The following is a 19,417-nucleotide window of genomic DNA, read 5'->3' as shown; positions in this document are numbered from 1 at the left end:
GAAAAAGTATATGTGAGGGGGGAAAATTTTCAAGATGGGTGGTGACCATGGCGGCCATTTTGAAGTCGGCCATTTTGAAACCAAGTTTTGTTTTTTCAATAGGAAGAGAGTCATGTGACACATCAAACTTATTGGGAATTTCACAAGAAAAACAATGGTGTGCTTGGTTTTAACGTAACTTTATTCTTTCATGAGTTATTTACAAGTTTCTGACCACTTATAAAATGTGTTCAAGTATCCGTAGTTTCAGGTGCTGCACATCTCGTATCTTCACAGCATAGACGATTGCCTTCAGATGATACGAGATGTGCAGCACCTGAAACTACGGATACTGGAAGCCTGTGCTAGCATTTATCCTGCGGTGTTGCTATCAGTGTGTGAAGAGTGGGAGAAGAGGGTTGCATTGACAATCCAACACAATGGGCAGCACATTGAACACATTTTATAAGTGGTCAGAAACTTGTAAATAACTCATGAAAGAATAAAGTTATGTTAAAACCAAGCACACCATTGTTTTTCTTGTGAAATTCCCAATAAGTTTGATGTGTCACATGACCCTCTTCCTATTGAAAAAACAAAAGTTGGATTCAAAATGGCCAACTTCAAAATGGCCGCCATGGTCAACACCCATCTTGAAAAGTTTCCCCCCTCACATATAGTAATGTGCCACAAACAGGAAGTTAATATCACCAACCATTCCCATTTTATTAAGGTGTATCCATATAAATGGCCCACCCTGTATATATTACAGATGGCAGGGATTGGTTAGAAAGGGGGGTGCCAGAAAGGGATAAAATGACTATATATTGGCATCAAAGTGGGGGTTCTTCTGAAACCCCTGCTGTGGGTACAGAAAGCTTGTCTCACAACTGGAACCCACAATGGCATGTTTGGTAGCCTTCTATCAGCAAAGTGAATGGAAAAAAATGGATGCTTAATATATATTTAGGTCCAGTGTTAGGTCGAGGACTTGTGATAAATTAAGTACATCCTCTGGTAGCACAGGTGATATCAAGACCGGTGTACCACATGCTTGTTGTCAAATGCTAAGGGACTACAGTCAGAAAAGTAAGCACTTCAACATGTCTCATTTATTTTCGGTAGTACACTGACTCTTACTAAATGTTGCTGCAAATGTTCTTGACAAATTTCTGTCAAAAGGATCAGTCAGGATGTCAAGCCAGTTTACTTTAAAAAAGCACTCCCTAAAAGGGGTTTTCCAGTTACACAAAATAATTAAATAACACCAGCATTCAACCTTACTGCATTGTATAATTCAGATGATGAAGTTATGAGGGGATTTTTACTCCTCCAGAGTAATTGTGATCTGGGACTGGCACCCAAACTTTACATCCCAGTACTCGGGGAGTGTCTGTAGCATCAGATCTCTGTCTCTCTTCTCCTCCCAGCTCGGACATCACAGATCCAACCCCACCCTAATGCCTTATTTACACAGTCAGTGTTTGGTCAATAATTGCCAGCAGTGATTTTGAGCCTAAACCAGGTGCAGCTATAAAGAAAGAACAGGTGCAGATCTTTCCCTTATACCTTATTTCTGTGTAGCCTCCACTCCAGGTTTTGTCTCACAATCACTGATGGAAATCACTGACCAAAACACTGACGTGTGATTTGTGAATGCTAACATCATGTCTACAGGGCGGGCTCCAAGAGAATGAGCAGAATACTGCCCGCAGTGGCAAGGTCATTAATGATGTTGTGTCGACAGGGCAGAGCCTTACAAGCTTGCCATGCCTCTGATGTGGCCATGATGTCATTGGGATAGGGAAACAACACAGTGGAAAATGTCCTGAGAATAGGCCATCAATATCATAGTAGTGGAAAACCCCTTCAGATGGCTGAAGCCTCTACTACTGAACACTGATTTCCAGTATTATCGAGTTTAGTCAATCTAAATGCAGTGAGCCTCCCCTAGTAGTGGCTTCAGTTAAACTGCAACAGACAGAGTTCACATAAACTTGCCAGATATTAAAATATTCAGCTGGTCAATTTAAAAAAAAATACTACTCCTTTGGTACTTGAGGATTTTGACCACTTAGAACATTCAGAACTAAATCAGTTTCACACAGACTTAATATGGCCAGATTCTAGGGTGCAGATTATAGAACTGTTTTTACAATCTAAATTCAGAAGAATCATGCTGAGTCAGAGAGTCCTGAGGTTGTTGTCCTAATATGAAATCAAAGTATGGCATTATCAGAACCGTATGAAACTGGCACTACACATAAACAGACTCTATGTATTCTTTTGTTTGGATGAACTTGCGGTCATGCTGGTGGTATTACCTGTTTGTTTGCTTTTAATACTGCTCTGAGGGTTGCTATTTGCTCTCGTTTGGTACTAAGCAGAGACTTCAGTTTGAGAATCTCTTCCATTAAGGCTTCTTTGTCTTTATCAATCATGTTCACTAGTTCTCTTGCTGCAGCTCGCTGACGTGACAGTTGTAAGGACCTGTCCACAGCCTTCTGTAAGTGTTTGATTTGATCCCTGATAATGGCATTGAGGTTGTAGATGTTCATTGGCTCTTTACGAATATCGCTAGCGTCAGATACAGGGGAGGATGGGGGGGCAGTGATGACAGGGGATACAGTAGCAGACTTCTGAGGGGTTGGTTCTTTGCTGGATTCTATGCTATCATTTGGTACTGGTTCAGACGGACTTCTCGCTTCAAGTGGAGAAGCCAAACCTCTCCTAGCTAGCCTTGGTGAAAGTAGTCCTCGAGGGTCATCAGGACCTTTTAAACTTCCAGTGCGAGTTACTTTACTTTGCCTATAGTAGTCCAACATAACTCTATTTGGTGTTTCATTGTTACAGAGACAAACATGGTGGTAGAGTTGGGCTAGTTCTTCACTAAAAGTCACTAGCTCATCTTGAGCAGTATTAAGGGTATTATGGGTTTCATTTGCAATAGCAGTCATAATCTGAAGCTCCTTCTCCATAACAAGTAGTTTTTCTCCACTTTCCTTACTTGCCCTATCAAGACCTGTTACTTGTTCATCATACATCTGGATTCTCGAGTCCAACTTTGATTTCTCCTCTGTGTAGCTCTCTATATGTTTATTGTATTTTTCTTTTAAGGCTTTTAGTTCAGCTTTGAGGTCTATCACCTCGGTTACTGCTACTTTATATTTGCACTCCAAGATCTCCAGTCCATTGATATCTATTTCATAGTCATGGGTTTCATCTTCTGAAACTTTAGCTTTATCAGAGTCCAACTCTTTGCCACTGTGAAGCCTCCTTATTGTGTTCACATGTTCTGTAAGTCTATGAACCCGCTCATGTTGCTCAGTTAAGGCTCCTTTTGTATGTTCCAACTGAGTCTCAGACTCTTGCAGGTTGGTTAGCAATATAGCCTTCTCCCGTTCCACCTATAAGCAAAAAAAGAATCGATTAATACAACACTTGTGTTACTATGAGAAGATACAAAGACAGAAAATAGTGTATGACATCTGAACTCCAAGTTGGTAAAAGTTAGGAATTTCTCAGGATCTTACCCACTGGTTCCCCACAATTTAATACCTCTGCATTCTCTCAGTGAATGGAAATACTATTTTGTAGTCCCCCTGCTTGCGACCTCTATGACCCACAGCAGAGAGCATTTGAAAACAAAAGTTCTTGTATTGGTGTACTCACCAGATGATCACCTTGCCAACTTTAGTGTAAAAAAGAACTGTTATAATGAGGCCTATGGCTGTGTGCAACACATTGCAAGATCTTTTTTTTTTTGCTTCCGGATGTAAACAAAAATGTTACCATTCATTGACTGCAAGCAAAGATGTATATTGGTGAAGCACTGCATTCTATGGCATACAATAGAGCATTCTCACATTTAGTTTCCTCTACATTTTATTCATTTACATGTATAATCTAAGTTAAAGGCAATGTAACATTAAAAATTAACCTATTGTTTAAATCACATTTATGTTTTTTTTTTTTTGTTTTTTTTTTGGTGATTGTTTTTAGTATATTGTAGAACTGGTTATGTTCCAATAGAGTATGAAGCTTGTCTGGATTGGAGGAAACAATAATGTCCTCAGAAGTGCATAAAAAAAAGTAGTGGCTTCAAAAGATGCAAAGAACAGCATATGATAAAATAATATGTGGAATCTTTCTACTGAAAAAAACATTGTCGAGTAAGGGGTCAAAAGGCAGATTGATGGTGCAGAAATAGCTATTACAAAAAAAAACTATAGAGTTGAAAAGTGCACGAAATACCTATCACAGAAGAAAATGACTTTTCAATTAAAACATAATTTTTACTCCTAGATATTAAAATAATACCCCACAACATATAGAAGATATGATAACATACTGTGCCAAATAGAAAAAGCAGAGCCTTACTTTGGACGTGTCCAGGATAGTACCATCCAAATAAAAAAAGATTCAACAACTTACAGTTTGGAGACCGAAGGCTTGGATACTTGGCATACGAGAAGTGAGGTCAGGACAGGGGGGAATCTTTCCCTGATGTAACCCTGTGAAAGCTACCCCTGCCGAAAGGCGGAGCACCCGCCCCGAAAGGGACGACCCCACCTCTCAGTGGCTAAGCCCTCGCTGTCACCTACTGTGACCCTGCCAGTGGATATGATGAATGCTTATCCCGACGCGTTTCCCCAGAGTATTCAAGCTGGTTCATCATGGGACCAAGGTAAGCAATCCAATATTCATAGGCATAAATGATAGTGGCAGAATGATATAGGCATCCTGGTGTAGTAAGGTGCACTCACATAATTGCGATTCAGCCTTAAATAGCTTGAATTTGGCGCTAATGCAGCACTCCTCCTCCTCAGACAGCTAATCACAAAGCCGGTGTTCTGCCACTTTTCTATACCCGGACAAAAGTCTATACCTGGAAGTGATGTAGCTGCACCGGAAATCACGTGGACGCGTTGAAATCAGCTGAAGGAGGGGGTGTGCGCGCTGCGCAAGCGCATTCAGCTAAAGTATGTTAATCTGGCAGAACGCCCCTGCATTTTCCCAGCCCTCCATTTCTTTACTATCCATCTCTTTCTTTACTATCTATCTCTTTCTTTACCATCCATCTTTCTTTACCATCCATTTCTTTCTTTACTATCAATGGCGGCATAGAGTTAGTTTTAGCAAATGCCGAGCGCAGCGAGGTCGAGCCCGATGCGTAGCGAGCGAAGCGAGCCCGCGAGGGTACAAATTAATATAGATTACGGGCTTGCATCGTTCTGCCAGATTACTATACTTTAGCCTAATGCGCTTGCGCAGCGCGCACACCCCTCCTCCAGCTGATTCCAACGCGTCCACGTGACTTCCGGTGCAGCTACATCACTTCCGGGTATAGATTTTTGTCCGGGTATAGAAAAGTGGCAGAACACCGGCACTAATAAAACCGCTACTTCCGGTCGGTGGAACGCACGCGAAGAGCATGGAACGCACATGTGATTCCAAAGCCGGAAGTGCATCAGCGCTCGTGACGATGATGCTTCCAGTGTATGGAGCGCATCAAGGAGCGTACATAGGGACTGGGGGGAGCCATGGCAACGGTTAGAACAACTGAAGGCAAGTAGAATGGCATATTTAAAGGAATATGCCATTCGTTTTCTTGGGCTAGGTGAATTGGCGCTTTATATATAAGATTATGCAAATAAATACATTTTATGTGAGTGCAAGGATGTCCCTTTTCTTAATAATGGGGTTATGTTAGGGGATAGATATGTAACTGTGGGGACACAAAAATAATGTCCCACACAGATCGCCATCAGAATTGATAACTATATTTATGAACCAATCTCGGTTCGATGTAAGGGAGGTAATCCTAAACTTCAAAAGGATTTTTTTTTAGCAAATCACCATAGAAACGGTTAGTTAGAGAAGAGGGAGAAAAACACCTAGATAAAGCAGTTAAATGAAATCTGCTAATTTAATCCCTGGGGATATACCGTTTTAAGGCGGTATACCCACTGAGCTTCTTTGCAGAGAATTATATTGTCCCAGTCGCAACCCCTTTGTGACTGTCGTATAACCTCGATAACTTGAAATTTAAGGGTATTAACGTCACCATTGTGAACATCTAGCACATGACGTGCGATAGGTTTGTCCCTACAGTTTCTCACATCACCTAGATGCTCACCAACTCGTCTCCTTAATTCGCTTTTAGTTTTACCGACATAGTTCAGAGGACAGCCGCAGGTACAGAGATAGATGACACCCTGTGTGCGACAGATTGCAAAATCGCGCATGGTATATGTTATCCCGGTACTATTGCTGTTAAATAGTTTAGATTTTAAAATGAAGGGGCAACAAATGCAATCACCACCGCATTTGTACGTACCCGCCGGCTTCGGATTGAGCCATGTTGTAGCTCTTGTCGGTCTTTGATAATGACTATGTACCAGCCTATCTCTTAAAGATCTTCCACGTCTATAAGTAATTGCTGATACAGAAGGGAAAACATCTTTTATATCAGGGTCAGCAAGAAGGATATCCCAATATCTCCTTAGGATGCCCTAACACTCTCTAGTTTTCGGAATCATATGTGCTGATGATTCTAATGACATTACTGGTCATGTCGAACTTTATTTACTAGTAAGGAGTGGCGGTCGATTCTACTGGAGTGTTGAAAGGCATCTCTAAGGACGTTACTAGGGTATCCTCGTTGCTGAAATCTGTTACGCATGTTCGCAGCCTGATGATAGAAGGATTCATCTGAGGAACAATTCCTTCTAACCTGAAGGTATTGTCCCTTAGGGATGCCCCGTTTCAGACTTACGGGGTGATAGCTGTCCCACTGTAAAAGGCTGTTGATAGCCGTAGGTTTTCTATAAGTATCAGTGTGCAGCTTCCCCTGGTATTTTGTGATACGGATATCTAAAAACGCAATGCTATCGCTGTTGATCTCATGAGTAAATCTCAGATCTATCGTATTGATATTAAGGTGAGTCACAAATTCAGAGAATGAGTCCCTAGTGCCATCCCACAGGATAAACACGTCGTCAAAGTACCTCCACCAAAATAGTATAATGGGGGCCCATCGACGACATGGTTCATTAAACACAACGGTGTCCTCCCACCAGGCCAGGAATAGGTTGGCATAGCTGGCGCACAGGGGCTACCCATAGCCGTATTCCTGAGCTGGTGGAAGAAACGTGTTTCAAAGATGAAATAGTTATGCAATAAAATTAACTAAAGTGCTTGAATAACAAACTCAGAGTGTAGCTTAAATTGAGTCCCACGGGTACTTAAGAAGTACTTCACGGCTGCAATATACCATTTATGGGGGAAACTCGTATAAAGAGCCTCTACATCAATCGAGGCTAGATGGACATTCTCACCTACATGAATATTCTCAATCTTAAGTAACAAATCTGTTGTGTCTCTTATGTAAGATGGTAGACACGACACAAAAGGACGTAAGATGTTATCAACATAGGTACTGATACTGTGGGTAATGGATCCCACACCCGAAACGATGGGAAGTCCCTTAAGTGGAGGATAACCCTTATGTATTTTAGGAAGGGCATAAAATGTGGGAATTTGCCTATTGGTCTATTTTCACAGGCCCTTACGACCATGTATTCAAGTTGATCAGAAAAATTTGTTGTGGGATTAGAGGAAAGGATAGAATAACACGTCTTATCGTCCAATAGACTCTGACACATATTACCGTATGTACCATGATCCATTAACACCACGTTGCCCCCTTTATCGGATGGCTTGCACATAATACTGGTGTCAGATTCTAGGCTGTTTAATGCGTCCATTTGGCCTTTATTCAAATTATTAGACCCTACTCTCTTGCTTCACTGAAGCTTCTCAAATTGATCTACTACAAGCTTGTTAAACCTTTTCAAGACCAAACCATTTTTCACCTTCGTGTCCACGTCTAATTTTGCAAATCTGACATGTGTCACTTTATGTGCTATTAACTTTGGAATGTTTTTATTTCTCCAAGCCATTCTGAGATTGTTTTCTCATGACACATTGTACTTCATGATAGTCATAAATTTGAGTCAATATATTTCACCTTTATTTATGAAAAAATCCTGAATTTACCCCAAAAATTTAAAAATTCGCAATTTTCTAAATTTCCATTTCTCTGCTTTTAAAACAGAAAGTGATACCTCATAAAATATTTAGTACTTAACATTCCCCATATGTCTACTTTATGTTGGCATAAATTTGTAAATGTCATTTAAATTTTTTAGGACGTTAGAAGGCTTAGAATTTTAGAAGCAATTAACATTTTTAAGAAAATTTCCAAAACCCACTTTTAACCACTTCCCATCTGGGCCCTTTGCCCCCTTCCTGACCAGGCCAAATTTTGCAAAACGGACATATCTCACTTTATGTGGTAATAACTTTGGAACGCCTTTATTTATCCAAGTCATTCAGAGATTGTTTTCTCGTGACACATTGTACTTCATGATAGTCATAAATTTGAGTCAAAATATTTCAGCTTTATTTATGAAAAAATCCCAAATTTACCCAAAAATGTAAAAAAAATCGCAATTTTCTAAATTTCAATTTCTCTGCTTTTAAAACAGAAAGTGATACCTCATAAAATATTTATTATTTAACATTCCCCATATGTCTACTTTATGTTGGCATCATTTTGGAAATGTCATTTTATTTTTTTAGGACGTTAGAAGGCTTAGAAGTTTAGAAGCAATTCTTCAAATTTTTAAGAAAATTGCCAAAACCCACTTTATAAGGACCAGTTCAGGTCTGAAGTCACTTTGTGGGGCCTACATAGTGGATACCCCCATAAATGACCCCATTGTAGAAACTACACCCCTCAAGGTATTCAAAACCGATTTTACAAACTTTGTTAACCCTTTAGGCGTTCCACAAGAATTAAAGGAAAATGGAGATCAAATTTTTAAATTTCACTTTTTTGGCAGATTTTCCATTTTAATCAATTTTTTTCTCTAACACATCGATGGTTAACAGCCAAACAAAACTCAATATTTATTACCCAGATTCTGCGGTTTACAGAAACACCCCACATGTGGTCGTAAACTGCTGTATGGGCACACGGCAGGGCGCAGAAGGAAAGGAACTCCACATGGTTTTTAGATGCCATGTCCCATTTGAAGCCCCCTGATGCACCCTTACAGTAGAAACTCCCAAGAAGTGATCCCATTTTGGAAACTAGGGGATAAGGTGCCAGTTTTATTAGTACTATTTTTGGGTACATATGATTTTTTGATCATTCAATATAACACTTTATGGGGCAAGGTGACCAAAAAATTGGTTGTTTTAGCACAGTTTCTATTTATTTATTTTTACAGCGTTCACCTTAGGGGTTCAGTCAAGTGACATTTTTATAGAGCAGATTGTTACGGACGTAGCGATACCTAATATGTATACTTTTTCTCATTTATTAAAGTTTTACACAATAATAGCATTTTTGAAACCAAAAAATTATGTTTTAATGTGTCCATGTTCTGAGAGCTATAGTTTTTTTATTTTTTGAGAGATTTTCTTATGTAGAGGCTCATTTTTTGCGGGATGAGGTGACGGTTTTATTGGTACCATTTTGTGGGACATACGCGTTTTTGATCACTTGGTGTTGCACCTTTTGTGATGCAAGGTGACAAAAATTGCTTGTTTTGACACAGTTTTTTTTTTTTTTTTTTTTTACGGTGTTCACCCGAGGGGTTAGGTCATGTGATATTTTTATAGAGCTGGTTTTTACGGACGCGGCAATACCTAATATGTATACTTTTTTTTATTTGTTTCACTTTAACACAATAATAGCATTTTTGAAACCAAAAAAATTATGTTTTAGTGTCTCCATGTTCTAAGAGCTATAGTTTTTTTATTTTTTGAGAGATTTTCTTATGTAGGGGCTCATTTTTTGCGGGATGAGGTGACGGTTTTATTGGTACCATTTTGTGGGACATACGCGTTTTTGATCACTTGGTGTTGCACCTTTTGTGATGCAAGGTGACAAAAATTGCTTGTTTTGACACAGTTTTTTTTATTTATTTTTTACGGTGTTCATCCGAGGGGTTAGGTCATGTGATATTTTTATAGAGCTGGTTTTTACGGACGCGGCAATACTAAATATGTCTATTTTACTTTATTTTTTCTATTTTAATTTTTTTTTTTTTATTCCTAACTTGGGAACTTTTTTTTTTTTTTACATGTGAAACTTTATTTTATTTTATTTTTTCAACCCTTTATTTTTTTTATTTTTTTTTACACTTTTCGTCCCCCATAAGGTCATACAAGACCTCTGGGGGACATTTACTTCACTTTTTCTTTTTTTTTTCACAGTTGATTTCTCCTGTAACTGGGGCTGACATGGTAGCCCCAGTTACAGGACAAATGCACCCCTATAGAGGCTGTACAGCAGCAATCCAGCACTGTACAGCCTCACAGCAGGGCTGATCGAGGTCTCTGAGAGACCTCACACAGCCCCTGCACTCTCCGGTCACGGCGGTCACATGACCGCCGGGCCGGAACAGGAAGCGCACAGCGCTTCCTGCTCTGCAGACACAGCGCTCGGTGAGCGCTGTGTCTGCAGCGATCGTGAAGGCAGGGACACCTGGGCACTGTCCCTGCCTTGTCTTAGGGTTGCCCTGCTGTCACTGACAGCGGGCAACCCGATCAGCAGCTGCACGATTAGCGTGCAGCTGCTATTTCTGACAGGACGTTTTAAAACGTGCTGTCAGAAATAGACGTCCACCCATAGGACGTTTATATCCTATGGGCGGACGTGAGGCGGTTAAAGGACTTGTTCAGGTCTGAAGTCACTTTGTGGGGCTTACCTAATGGATACCCCCCATAAATGACCCGATTATAGAAACTACACCCCCCAAGTTACTAAAAACTGATTTTACAAAATTTGTTAACCCTTTAGGTGTTCCACAAAAATTAAAGGAAAATGGAGAGGAAATTTCTGAATATCACTTTTTTTGTCAGATTTTCCATTTTAATCCATTTTATTCTTTAACACATCGAGGGGTAACAGCCAAACAAAACTCAATATTTCTTACTCTGATTCTGCGGTTTACAGAAACACACCACATGTGGTCGTAAACTGATGTAAGGGCACACGGCAGGGCGCAGAAGAAAAGGAACGCCATATGGTTTTTGGAAGGCAGATTTTACTGGACTGGTTTTTAGATGCCATGTCCCATTTGAAGCCCCTGTGATGCACCCTTACAGTAGAAACTCCCAAAAAGTGACCAGTTTTATTGGTACTATTTTGGGGTACATATGATTTTTAATTGCTCTATATTGCGTTTTTTGTGAGGCAAAGTAACCAAAAAATGTCTGTTTTGGCACAGTTTTTATTTTTAATTTGATTCATCTGACAGGGTAGATCATGTGCTATTTTTATAGAGCAGGTTGTTACGGACGCAATGATATCAAATATGTCTACTTTTTTTGTTTGTTTGTTTCAGTTTTACATAATAATGCATTTTTGAAAAAAAATTATGCTTTTGTGTCTCCATTTTCTTAACACCTTATTTTTTTTATTTTTCTGCCGATCATCTTGTGCAGGGGCTCGTTTTTTGCAGGAAGAGTTGACGTTTTTATTGGTACCATTTTTACATATATTTTTTTGATCATTCATTATTACACTTTATGGGGCAAGGTGACCCAAAAATTGGTTGTTTTGGATCAGTTTTTATTTATTTTTACAGCGTTTACCTGAGGGGTTAGGTCATGTGACATTCTTATAGAGGCAGATCATGGAAATACCTAATATGTATACTTTTTTAATTTAAGTTTTACACAATAATAGCAATTTAGTGTCTCAATAGTCTGAGAGCCATAGCTTTTTTTATTTTTTGACTGATTGTCTTAGGTAGGATCTCATTTTTTGCGGGATGAGGTGACAATTTGATTAGTACTATTTTGGGGGGCATACGCCTTTTTGATCGCTGGGTGTTGCAATTTTTGTGATGTAAGGTGACAAAAAAATGGCTTTTTTTTGGCACCGTTTTTTTATTTTTTTATTTTTTACGATGTTCAGCTGAGGGGTTAGGTCATGTGATATTTTTATAGAGCTTGTTGTTACGGACACGGCAATACCTAATATGTATACTTTTTAAAATTTATTTCATGTTAACACAATAATAGCATATTTGAAACAAAAAAATGATGTTTTAGTGTCTCTATTTTTTAAGAGATTTTCCTTTTTAGGGGCTCATTTGTGGGGCATATACGCCTTTTTGATCACTTGGTGTTGCACTTTTTGTGATGTAAGGTGACAAAAATTTGGTGTATATATGGTGTTTAGCGGACAGGGTGAATCATGTGATATATTTATAGAGCCGAACGTTACGGACACAGTGATACCTAATATGTATAGTTTATTTATTTTTTTCATTTTTAAATCTCTTATAAATGAGCGGATATAGGAAAAGGCAATTTATTTTATTTTTAATTTACATTTTTATTTTTTTGTTTTTTTCACACTTTTTTATCAAGTCCCTCTTGGATCTTGAAGATCCAGTGTGGCTGATGGCTGTACTATACTTTGCAATGCTCTTGCATTGAAAAGTATAGTACTATCAGATTTCCTGATAGATGGCAACGCGCGATGGTTAAGAAAAGGAGCCCCCCTACTGCCTGAGGCCTTCCTGTTCTGAGAAATACTGCTCAATGGTCCTATACTGGACTGATTATAGACAGAAATAGTTTATTCTTTTGCACTTGTGCACTTTATTGCCAAATTATTGCTCGACATTTCTCTTTCTATCATTAAATGCTATTAGTGCTCAGTTACTGTGAATACAATGCTTTACATGTTTTACCTCTTACTTTGTACTAATGTGCATGAATCTGTTGTGGATATGCTTTGTCATTTCTTACTCTTTAATAAATATACAATTATAAAAAAAAAGAAAAGGAGCTCCCTCCCTCTATTAACCCCGTGAATGCTGCTGCCGTGGCATCTAAGGGGTTACAGCAGAGTGTCAGAATACAGCTGACACTCGCTGCTGATGGTGGCAGCTTAGGAACGGAGCCGCCGCCATCCAATACAGCAGGGGATCCGCATCAGGGGCCCGGGGGCACAGATTGGGACAGGATACATGGATGGGGGGACCGCATCAGGGGGAGGGGGGCACAGATGGGGGCAGGATACATGGATGGGGGGGACCGCATCAGGGGCAGGCGGAAACAGATGCCAGCAGGGAGACTGCCTGCCCGGCAAAGAAGCAGGGCTCACAGGGGGGACACAGATCGATGCAGAGGGCACAGATGGGGCCCACAGATTGGGGGGCACGGAGGACACCTACCTGATTTCAGGCTCTCATCTGCAGAGTGCAGATCAGAGCCTGGAATAGGCTTTTTTACACTGCCGCGATCCGGATCATTTACCGGCAAGGGACCACTCTGATTGGTCCTATGCTGCCATTACTGGACTGTGTGCTGTCCGTGACAGCAGCAGTGCAGGGGCAGAAGCTTTAATCCAAGCGTTTTGCAGCACTTGTATTAAAGAGCTGCCATGACGTTTATACACGTGCTAGCTGCACGGGGCATGTGCAAATAGAACGTATATAGACGTTTGGCAGTTAGAAAGGGGTTAAAGAGATCCAAAGCTGGACACTGTGGAGGAGGCATCCTAACACTTTTGGGCTTAAGATCTGTAAATGGACCCATTTCAGGGTTACACTTATTTTCAGTCAATAGAGAGCTCAATGTACGAACTCCCTCGAAAGCCTCTAAGGAGATCCCAAGTTTAACACATTCCTCCTTATCATGAGTTTTTATGCCACTTTAATTTACGGATAAAGAGGCTAAGGTCTTTTACCCACTCAAAGGTATTAAATTTAGTTGTGGGGACAAAGGAGAGACCTCTTGCTAAAAGCTTCTCTTCCTGGTCCGTCAGAGGCCTGTCCGTAAGATTAATCACCTGGTTCAGGAGTGGTGTTATTTGGTTTTGGTGGATTTCTGAACTGTTCCGGCCTCCCTGTCTCTCAATTGGTAAGGGAACGTATTCGTTCCACCGCCGGTTTCTAAAAAAGTGCAGATGACGGAGATGAAACAGATAATGAGGAAGGCAGGGAAGAGGACAGAGATGAATGTAACGGGGGTGATGACTCCTGTGCTATATTTTTTGGAGGGCCCTGGAAACCCAAAGCTTGGTTTGTACCCCTGTAATTCCCTCTGTATTGTCCTCGTGGCCATCTTCTATTGCCCTCTCCCTCTAAATTTACTTCTACCCCTGAAGGAAACAATACCTTTCTCAGTGTCACAAGAGTCAAGGTCAGTGGAAGAGATATCAGTACTGGGATTTATTTGAGTACTGTTGTTTAAAAACTCAAAGGCACGTTTCTCACGAAATTCTGACAGGTCGCGAATGAACTGTCTATGTTTTCTATCTGAGTGTTATCTGGTATCTCTCCACATTGGTGCGTAGAATGCTTTCACGTCTATTGAAATCGGGATCTCATTTAAGTTTCAGGGCGGATTCAATAAGAGTGTTCAGATGTTTTGATGTTCTATCTAGAATCAGTTTTTCTTCATCTAACAGTAGTTGCATAAAGCGGATTGAACTGGAAAGTAGTTCCTCCTCCCACTTTTCTAACAATTGGGCTGAGTGTGCTCGCTGGGCTGGTATAACATGTACCCTAAGTCCTTTAGGCACTATTTTGTTTTTGATGTAATTTTATAGAGACTGGCACTCCCACCAGGATTTTAGGTTTTCTTTATATCCCTCGTATAGTTCTTTAAATTTGTCTTTCAAGGTAGGGGTCTTATCTAGATTGTTCTATCCCTCTCTCTCAGAAAAGGCTTCATGAGCATCAATTACCAAACATTAGTGTCTATGGGTCCTGTAAGGAAAACTGCCATATTATAAACACAAGGGCTATCACTGAAAAAAACTATAGAGTTGAAAAGTGCACGAAATACCTATCACAGAAGAAAATGACTTTTCAATTAAAACATAACTTTTACTTCTAGATATTAAAATAATACCCCACAACATATAGAAGATATGATAACATACAGTGCCAAACAGAAAAAGCAGAGCCTTACTTTGGACGTGTCCAGAATAGTACCATCCAAATAAAAAAAGATGCAGGAATTTACAGTTTGGAGACCGAGGGCTTGGATACTTGGCATACGGGAAGTGAGGTTAGGACAGGGGGGAATCTTTCCCTGATGTAACCCTGTGGAAGCTACCCCTGCCTAGAGGCGGAGCACCCGCCCTGAAAGGGACGACCTCACCTCTCAGTGGCTAAGCCCTCGCTGTCACCTACTGTGACCCTGCCAGTGGATATGATGAATGCTTAGATGCTTAGAATGATAGTGGCAGAATGATATAGACATCCTGGTGTAGTAAGGTGCACTCACATAATGGTGATTCAGCCTTAAATAGCTTGAATTTGGCACTAATGCAACACCCCTCCTCCTCAGACAGCTAATCTTAAAGCCGGCACTAATAAAACCGCTACTTCCGGTCAGTGGAACGCACGCAAAGAGCGTGAAATGCACATGTGATTCCAAAACCGGAAGTGCTCATGTTCTTGGGCTAGGTGAATTAGAGCTTTATATATAAGATTATGCAAATAAATACATTTTATGTGAGTGCAAGGATGTCCCTTTTCTTAATAATGGGGTTATGTTAAAAGATTCCCCCCATCCTGACCTCACTTCTCGTATGCCAAGTATCCAAGCCCTCTGGCTCCAAACTGTAAGTTGTTGCATCTTTTTTTATTTGGATAGTACTATCCTGGACACATTGGATGGTACTATCCTGTTTGGCACAGTATGTTATCATATCTTCTATATGTTGAAGGGTATTATTTTATAATATCTAGAAGTAAAAATTATGTTTTAATTGGTGCAGAAATAGAAGAAATAGACGTTTATGCCCTAACTCCTTCCAGACATCCACCATACATGTAAGGCGGATGTCAGATATTTAAAGATGGTGCCCACTCAGAAGGCATTGTCAAGCTGCAATGTTTAAGGGAATCTCTTACCAGGATTTTGGCCTATTGTCCACAGTAATAAATTAGTAGTACTGCAGATAAGTTAAAAAAAATTATATATATACCTGTGTATATATATACAGTACAGACCAAAAGTTTGGACACACCTTCTCATTCAAAGAGTTTTCTTTATTTTCATGACTATGAAAATTGTAGATTCACACTGAAGGCATCAAAACTATGAATTAACACATGTGGAATTATATACATAACAAACAAGTGTGAAACAACTGAAAATATGTCATATTCTAGGTACTTCAAAGTAGCCACCTTTTGCTTTGATTACTGCTTTGCACACTCTTGGCATTCTCTTGATGAGCTTCAAGAGGTAGTCCCCTGAAATGGTTTTCACTTCACAGGTGTGCCTTGTCAGGTTTAATCAGTGGGATTTCTTGCCTTATAAATGGGGTTGGGACCATCAGTTGCGTTGAGGAGAAGTCAGGTGGATACACAGCTGATAGTCCTACTGAATAGACTGTTAGAATTTGTATTATGGCAAGAAAAAAGCAGCTAAGTAAAGAAAAACGAGTGGCCACTTTAAGAAATGAAGGTCAGTCAGTCAGCCGAAAAATTGGGAAAACTTTGAAAGTAAGGGCTATTTGACCATGAAGGAGAGTGATGGGGTGCTGCGCCAGATGACCTGGCCTCCACAGTCACCGGACCTGAACCCAATCGAGATGGTTTGGGGTGAGCTGGACTGCAGAGTGAAGGCAAAAGGGCCAACAAGTGCTAAGCATCTCTGGGAACTCCTTCAAGACTGTTGGAAGACCATTTCAGGGGACTACCTCTTGAAGCTCATCAAGAGAATGCCAAGAGTGTGCAAAGCAGTAATCAAAGCAAAAGGTGGCTACTTTGAAGAACCTAGAATATGACATATTTTCAGTTGTTCCACATTTGTTTGTTATGTATATAATTCCACATGTGTTAATTCATAGTTTTGATGCCTTCATAGTCAAAACTCTTTGAATGAGAAGGTGTGTCCAAACTTTTGGTCTGTACTGTATATATATATATATATATATATATATATATAAACACACTATGAATTTACAAATAGAAAAGATGTCACCAAACAACTTACGTCATCAAAACTTATGTTGCATTTAAAGCTTCCATTATGCACTTATGGCATCTGTCTTAGCCATTTCCGTCTTAGATCCATTATTTTAGACAGGGAAAAAAAGTCTTGCATGGGCAACTAAGGCTTTTCATTTGCATCAGTTTTGATACATCTCTAAAATAATTCCATAAGCTCAGAATTCCCCTGCTACATCATCCACACTGCCTATTTTGACTGCAGTCCCAGTGTTCACGATGCAGGTATCCCCTTGTGGAGCTCCTGTTGTAGCTTCTCCATCTGCCATTCAGAGTAGTTTATGTTATCCCTACCCTGAGGTATAATTGCTAAGATAGAGGGGGAAGGGGCTGAGGCAGAGGTTGAAGAGGAGGTAAGCCCAAAGTCAGACTGCAAAAAGTGATTGCTCAAACTATCACATCCATTGGTATATAGAATGCAGGAAACATCTGGCGAGTGATTGTATGTATCACTAGGTTAAGATGACCCATGGTGTCTCAGCGTTAGAAAATGCAAATCTTGTCCCTGAACTCAAGGCAATTATTTTACAACTCGAAGACGAATGATTTTTCGCAAATAATGAGAATAGTATTTTAGCTCCTTGCCTTATAGATACAAAAGCTGCAATATCTCTTCTAAATGTCACAGATCCAGGATACCTACTGCAAATCAAACTATATCCCTGGTGAGAGTAAGTACAGATGGAGCAGGGTTAGCACTTCAGCTCTTAAATCAAATTTCTTAACTCACCGCGTTATCTTGAGACAAAAGCCATTGAAAAGCAATTGAAGATGTTTGCTTAGATTAGATAACACAACTCAGAAATCTCAGAAGACAGGAGTGTTAACTCTACTCCATCCATAATCAAACAACTACTGCATCATATACGCAAACGGTGGAAGTTCCAGGGGGTCCTAACCATACCATACCAGTATCCAAAGCCAGGAAATCAGAGGGGCTCAAGTGGAATCTAGTACATGATTTAAGAGCTATTAATAAAATTACCATTCCAGCTGTCTACGCGGTCCAAAACCCATGAACAATTCTTTCAGCCATACATTTGTACCAAACTGATGAAATTGCTCCAGAAATAAAACAGGCTGTTCATGACATAATTCTGGCTCTGCTGAATGCACCTTGCTTAGATCTGACACTTGGCACTCTTACAATCAGCGGTGCTCACTGGTATCCTCGCAGCTTACCAAGCACGGCACCACCCATTTGATAGTGGCTGTGCTTGGTGTTGAAGCTCAGTCCTATCCACTTGAGCGGGACTGAGCTGCGGCTAGGTCACATGACTGATGTGCGTGGCGTCACTGGCCTAGAGTAAGCTACAGGATGGCCGCAGTAGGTCAAGCAGCAGATCGTGGGGGCGCCACTAGGAGTGGATCCCAAAATATCAGATACTGGTAACCTATCCTGAGGACAGTCCAAATAGCAATGGTACTGCACACCTTGTAGTTCGAAGATGCTCACATAGGACTCTTCAGTCCGAATACTAGTGCAATAAATTTTTGGCACACTTCTTTGAAGTTGCTCGGCATGTATGCGGCAGCCTCGCTGCTCTTCACTCCACTCCTGCCCATTCCAGATTTGGCTTGATAGAGGTCTGCAATCGAGCGCAACATTGCTTAAAAGAGTCTGGATTCCTTTTGATTCATGCTGAGAATAATGTTAAAGTTTCATACGTATTCATAAATGTAACCAGATTTGCCTCTTCAAAGAAGTGTGCCACAGATTTATTGTACTATCCGGAGGATAGGTCATCAGTATAAAATATTCAGAAAACCCCTTAAACTTGAGAGGTAACATATTTTGTATGATGCTCATAATAAGTGAGAATGCACAAAAAGTCACTTTCACAGGATCTATATTTTGTGAAGAATGAATTGCCTTGTTATTTTCCTGTCACTCTCTTATTCTTTTATTATCTTCTTCACCAACTTTCTCATGCGTCAATCTGTTTTGGGTGGTTTACAAATGTTTCAAGGAATTATGTCTTTGTCCTGAATGTGTCTCATGTGCTTTCCCATATATTGTACATTACCTTATTCCAAACCATTGTTATATTTCTGAAACTAAGTAAGTAATCATGTACTGGAAGACACCGAAGATGGGAAATTATAATACTGTGTGAATTCACAGTCTTAAAAAATAGAAACAGGGATCCCCAGGGGTAAATGTGATATTTATACTTTTTCCAAATAGCAAAAAGTTTAATAATTCCCAATATTGTTTTACTTTTCATTAAACTTCACATTTAACTGTAAAAAAAAAAAATGAAATGCTATTATCTAATAATTATCCAATAATGGCAGCAATAGAATGAGTTAAAAATGGCAAAACTCCTTGAAAGTGTCAGAATTTCTGATACTGTGAATATTTTTATTAT

The 19,417-nt window shown here is 39.9% G+C and overlaps 1 protein-coding gene across 1 annotated transcript in view; it reads right to left on the bottom strand.

Moving 5' to 3' along the window:
* The window catches only part of BICD1 (BICD cargo adaptor 1), a 381,554-nt gene that overhangs the window by 60,040 nt on the left and 302,097 nt on the right, over positions 1-19,417 (bottom strand). The window contains 1 exon segment of the mRNA XM_040438955.1: positions 2,304-3,386. Coding sequence (XP_040294889.1) covers positions 2,304-3,386 — 1,083 coding nt within the window.

This window comes from Bufo bufo, chromosome 1 (assembly GCF_905171765.1).
Source record: "Bufo bufo chromosome 1, aBufBuf1.1, whole genome shotgun sequence".
NCBI classification, from domain to species: Eukaryota; Metazoa; Chordata; class Amphibia; order Anura; family Bufonidae; genus Bufo; species Bufo bufo.
The sequence above is the reverse complement of the archived record's forward strand: the minus strand, read 5'-3'. Positions and strand labels throughout refer to the sequence as shown.